Here is a 5,413-nt window from a genome sequence, read left to right on the forward strand (position 1 = left end):
TCAGGGGAGCTCAGGGAGCTTCAGTGGAGTCAGCTGTGCCGATCAGAGACCTTTCAGCAGATTTTACTCTGAGTCATTTGTTGAGGCAGAAGTTATGATCTGTGATAAAAACAAGCTAGAAACAAAAAGACTAAAAGTTGTGTTCCTGACAGAACCAAACGTGTTGCAGGTCAGGTCCAGTCCTGATCCAGTCCTGACCCAGTCCTGACCCAGTCCTCGGTTCTTTGGGTTGCGTCTCTGTGACAGGCTGCTGGAAACAAAAAACTTGAAGATCAGATTGAAACTTTAGGTTGTCCTCCTGCAGGTTTAGGAGGTTTTTTCTGTCTTGATGATGTCAGAGGTCAGAGTTAAAACATTCCTCTGAGAGAAAAACTGAAAGTCCTTCAGAAAGCCCTGAGAACTGATCCAGAATCACGTTAACAGATTACAGGAACGTCTGGTTACTTGAAACTAGAACAAGATAAGGTGTGGATCAAGACTGGACTTTACAAGACGTTAGGCCAGAAAAGGACCTGGTCCTAACAGGACACTTGTCCAGACACCTGGCATCATAACAGGTTACTGAAGGACTCCACCAGGGGGCAGCAGACAGCGCACTTCAGAAGTAAACAAAGAACATGGCGGTTCACCAAAGATGTAGAACATCTGCTCAAAGATATCCCTGTCTCTACTGGACACCAACATACTGCGTCTTCTTCCAGCTGCTGTCTTCAGGGTGTCCTCAGTGGATCTTCTGCCTCCATCTCCCAGCATCCTCCTCTGCAGATCCTCCTTCCCTCCATCCATCAACCTCCTAAGAGGTCTTCTGCTCTCAGCTACAAATTCACTCCACCCTGCCTGTCTCTGCTTCACCTCTCTGCTGCTGCGACCTTTGGATGGTCGACCCAGGAGCTTCAACTCCTCAAAGCTTCTCTGTCCCAGCTGTCTCCATCTCTGTCCCAGCTGTCTCCCTCTCTGTCCCACCTGTCTCTACCTCTCTGTCCCAGCTGTCTCCCTCTCTCTGCTGCTCCGACCTTTGGATGGTCGACCCAGGAGCTTCAACTCCTCAAAGCTTCTCTGTCCCAGCTGTCTCCATCTCTGTCCCAGCTGTCTCCCTCTCTGTCCCACCTGTCTCTACCTCTCTGTCCCAGCTGTCTCCCTCTCTCTGCTGCTCCGACCTTTGGATGGTCGACCCAGGAGCTTCAACTCCTCAAAGCTTCTCTGTCCCAGCTGTCTCCATCTCTGTCCCAGCTGTCTCCCTCTCTGTCCCACCTGTCTCTACCTCTCTGTCCCAGCTGTCTCCCTCTCTCTGCTGCTCCGACCTTTGGATGGTCGACCCAGGAGCTTCAACTCCTCAAAGCTTCTCTGTCCCAGCTGTCTCCATCTCTGTCCCAGCTGTCTCCCTCTCTGTCCCACCTGTCTCTACCTCTCTGTCCCAGCTGTCTCCCTCTCTCTGCTGCTCCGACCTTTGGATGGTCGACCCAGGAGCTTCAACTCCTCAAAGCTTCTCTGTCCCAGCTGTCTCCATCTCTGTCCCAGCTGTCTCCCTCTCTGTCCCACCTGTCTCTACCTCTCTGTCCCAGCTGTCTCCCTCTCTCTGCTGCTCCGACCTTTGGATGGTCGACCCAGGAGCTTCAACTCCTCAAAGCTTCTCTGTCCCAGCTGTCTCCATCTCTGTCCCAGCTGTCTCCCTCTCTGTCCCACCTGTCTCTACCTCTCTGTCCCAGCTGTCTCCCTCTCTCTGCTGCTCCGACCTTTGGATGGTCGACCCAGGAGCTTCAACTCCTCAAAGCTTCTCTGTCCCAGCTGTCTCCATCTCTGTCCCAGCTGTCTCCCTCTCTGTCCCACCTGTCTCTACCTCTCTGTCCCAGCTGTCTCCCTCTCTCTGCTGCTCCGACCTTTGGATGGTCGACCCAGGAGCTTCAACTCCTCAAAGCTTCTCTGTCCCAGCTGTCTCCATCTCTGTCCCAGCTGTCTCCCTCTCTGTCCCACCTGTCTCTACCTCTCTGTCCCAGCTGTCTCCCTCTCTCTGCTGCTCCGACCTTTGGATGGTCGACCCAGGAGCTTCAACTCCTCAAAGCTTCTCTGTCCCAGCTGTCTCCATCTCTGTCCCAGCTGTCTCCCTCTCTGTCCCACCTGTCTCTACCTCTCTGTCCCAGCTGTCTCCCTCTCTCTGCTGCTCCGACCTTTGGATGGTCGACCCAGGAGCTTCAACTCCTCAAAGCTTCTCTGTCCCAGCTGTCTCCATCTCTGTCCCAGCTGTCTCCCTCTCTGTCCCACCTGTCTCTACCTCTCTGTCCCAGCTGTCTCCCTCTCTCTGCTGCTCCGACCTTTGGATGGTCGACCCAGGAGCTTCAACTCCTCAAAGCTTCTCTGTCCCAGCTGTCTCCATCTCTGTCCCAGCTGTCTCCCTCTCTGTCCCACCTGTCTCTACCTCTCTGTCCCAGCTGTCTCCCTCTCTCTGCTGCTCCGACCTTTGGATGGTCGACCCAGGAGCTTCAACTCCTCAAAGCTTCTCTGTCCCAGCTGTCTCCATCTCTGTCCCAGCTGTCTCCCTCTCTGTCCCACCTGTCTCTACCTCTCTGTCCCAGCTGTCTCCCTCTCTCTGCTGCTCCGACCTTTGGATGGTCGACCCAGGAGCTTCAACTCCTCAAAGCTTCTCTGTCCCAGCTGTCTCCATCTCTGTCCCAGCTGTCTCCCTCTCTGTCCCACCTGTCTCTACCTCTCTGTCCCAGCTGTCTCCCTCTCTCTGCTGCTCCGACCTTTGGATGGTCGACCCAGGAGCTTCAACTCCTCAAAGCTTCTCTGTCCCAGCTGTCTCCATCTCTGTCCCAGCTGTCTCCCTCTCTGTCCCACCTGTCTCTACCTCTCTGTCCCAGCTGTCTCCCTCTCTCTGCTGCTCCGACCTTTGGATGGTCGACCCAGGAGCTTCAACTCCTCAAAGCTTCTCTGTCCCAGCTGTCTCCATCTCTGTCCCAGCTGTCTCCCTCTCTGTCCCACCTGTCTCTACCTCTCTGTCCCAGCTGTCTCCCTCTCTCTGCTGCTCCGACCTTTGGATGGTCGACCCAGGAGCTTCAACTCCTCAAAGCTTCTCTGTCCCAGCTGTCTCCATCTCTGTCCCAGCTGTCTCCCTCTCTGTCCCACCTGTCTCTACCTCTCTGTCCCAGCTGTCTCCCTCTCTCTGCTGCTCCGACCTTTGGATGGTCGACCCAGGAGCTTCAACTCCTCAAAGCTTCTCTGTCCCAGCTGTCTCCATCTCTGTCCCAGCTGTCTCCCTCTCTGTCCCACCTGTCTCTACCTCTCTGTCCCAGCTGTCTCCCTCTCTCTGCTGCTCCGACCTTTGGATGGTCGACCCAGGAGCTTCAACTCCTCAAAGCTTCTCTGTCCCAGCTGTCTCCATCTCTGTCCCAGCTGTCTCCCTCTCTGTCCCACCTGTCTCTACCTCTCTGTCCCAGCTGTCTCCCTCTCTCTGCTGCTCCGACCTTTGGATGGTCGACCCAGGAGCTTCAACTCCTCAAAGCTTCTCTGTCCCAGCTGTCTCCATCTCTGTCCCAGCTGTCTCCCTCTCTGTCCCACCTGTCTCTACCTCTCTGTCCCAGCTGTCTCCCTCTCTCTGCTGCTCCGACCTTTGGATGGTCGACCCAGGAGCTTCAACTCCTCAAAGCTTCTCTGTCCCAGCTGTCTCCATCTCTGTCCCAGCTGTCTCCCTCTCTGTCCCACCTGTCTCTACCTCTCTGTCCCAGCTGTCTCCCTCTCTCTGCTGCTCCGACCTTTGGATGGTCGACCCAGGAGCTTCAACTCCTCAAAGCTTCTCTGTCCNGATCCAGGACAGGCAGAACCCGATCCAGGACAGGCAGACTGAGAACAGTCTAAAGTTCTGGCAGAACAGACGGTTTGTGCAGCAGCGCAGAGTTTCAGTGTCTCCTCTCAGAGATAAGCTCCTCCCTGTTTGGACTCCTGCCCTTTTAGCCCCGCCCCCTCTGCTGTCTGCACTGTAAAGCAGTCAGCAGGTACCAACCTGACGAAGATGAGGTTCTGCTGATCACACAGACCTGCTGACCTCCTGGAGGATAAATCAGGAAAAACCTCCCAGAGTTAGTTTATTTTTAACTTCCTGTATTTCCGGTTCTCCCTGTGGAACCGGAACAAGCTGATGGGAATATTCAGGCCTCCTGGGAGCTCGTTCATGAAGCAGCAGCAGCAGCAGCAGCAGCAAACATCTGGACGCGTGCTGCTGCTGTTGTAGCTCTCTGCTGCCACCTGTTGGCAGCAGTTGTGTTATCCTAACTGCAGCTTCCTCCTCGGTTTGACCTCTGTTCTCTCATAATGGGATCCATTCCAGCTCCTGAATCAGAATTCTGACTTTCTTTCTGCTGCTGCTGGTAACCGTAGCTTTTATTGTTTGTGCAGTTTTATGATTTCTGTCATTCTTGTATTTTATTTAGTTATTTTGTTTGTCCTGTCAGGGTGTGTGACTGCGGTCCGAACAGCAGGAGGCGCTGCCGGGTCACTCAGTACCTCTGGTTTTCTCTCTCCGGTTCCGGCCGAACAGCCTGATGCTGCCAGGAGACGACAAGGGCTGCTGGTTCGAATCCCTGGAGGCCGACCGAAAGATCCCGCTGAAGCTCAGCCTGAAAACACACACACACACATCTTAACTCCAGATGATCCGGTCCTGATGAGACCACCTGCACTCCAGCTCAGGTACCTGCGTGGGGTCTTGGGTGATGGGTCCTGCTGAGGGGGTCCGGTCTGGTAGGGGAAGAGGGTTTTCGGAGAGCTGGGACTCATCTTGGAGGTGGAGGTCCTGGCGGGGGCGGAGCGGGGGCTGGCGGGACGGCCGAATGGAGACCGGTGGAAGAAACTCCTGGTGGGGCTGGCAGACCGGCACAGAGGCTCCCCCTGCAGGACAGATGGGACACTTTACCTGTCCTGGTCCAGGAGTCATCACGGTCCTGAACCAGGATCTGTGACGGTCCTGAACCAGGATCTGTGACGGTCCTGGTCCAGGATCTGAAACGGTCCTGGTCCAGGATCTGTGATGGTCCTGGTCCAGGATCTGTGACGGTCCTGACTCTTTTACCTTCTTACAGCCGTCAGCTCGACCCGGGTCTCCGTCCAGGAAAGGCATGGTGAAGACACTCAGGTCCTGCGGAGACAAATGGACGGAGACAGAAGGACGCCATGTGACTCATCAGTTATTCTCACCTTGATGTTTCCATGGCAACATCCGACAGCTGCTACTGAACCTCAGCTCGTCCCTCAGAACCTTCATAACAGAACCTTCAGCAGAACCTCCCTGAGGCAGGTCATCTGTAACAGAACCTCTCTGAGACGGGTCATCAATAACAGAACCTCCCTGAGGCGGGTCATCAATAACAGAACCTGCCTGAGGCGGGTCATCTGTAACAGAACCTCTCTGAGACGGGTCATC

At 55.0% G+C, this 5,413-nt stretch overlaps 1 protein-coding gene across 1 annotated transcript; it reads right to left on the reverse strand.

Annotated features, from left to right (window-relative positions):
* Positions 1 to 4,043: 4,043 nt before the first annotated feature.
* LOC108229765 (5'-AMP-activated protein kinase subunit gamma-2-like) lies at positions 4,044 to 5,404 on the reverse strand. Its single transcript, XM_017405437.2, has 3 exons — positions 5,063 to 5,404; positions 4,688 to 4,881; positions 4,044 to 4,610 (listed from the first exon to the last, which is right to left on the reverse strand). Exons 1-3 carry the CDS (start codon positions 5,108 to 5,110, stop codon positions 4,487 to 4,489), a joined length of 366 nt encoding a protein of 121 aa, XP_017260926.1. The 5' UTR covers positions 5,111 to 5,404; the 3' UTR covers positions 4,044 to 4,486.
* Between the last annotated feature and the right edge of the window lie 9 nt (positions 5,405 to 5,413).

Source organism: Kryptolebias marmoratus, unplaced genomic scaffold (assembly GCF_001649575.2).
Source record: "Kryptolebias marmoratus isolate JLee-2015 unplaced genomic scaffold, ASM164957v2 Scaffold272, whole genome shotgun sequence".
NCBI classification, from domain to species: Eukaryota; Metazoa; Chordata; class Actinopteri; order Cyprinodontiformes; family Rivulidae; genus Kryptolebias; species Kryptolebias marmoratus.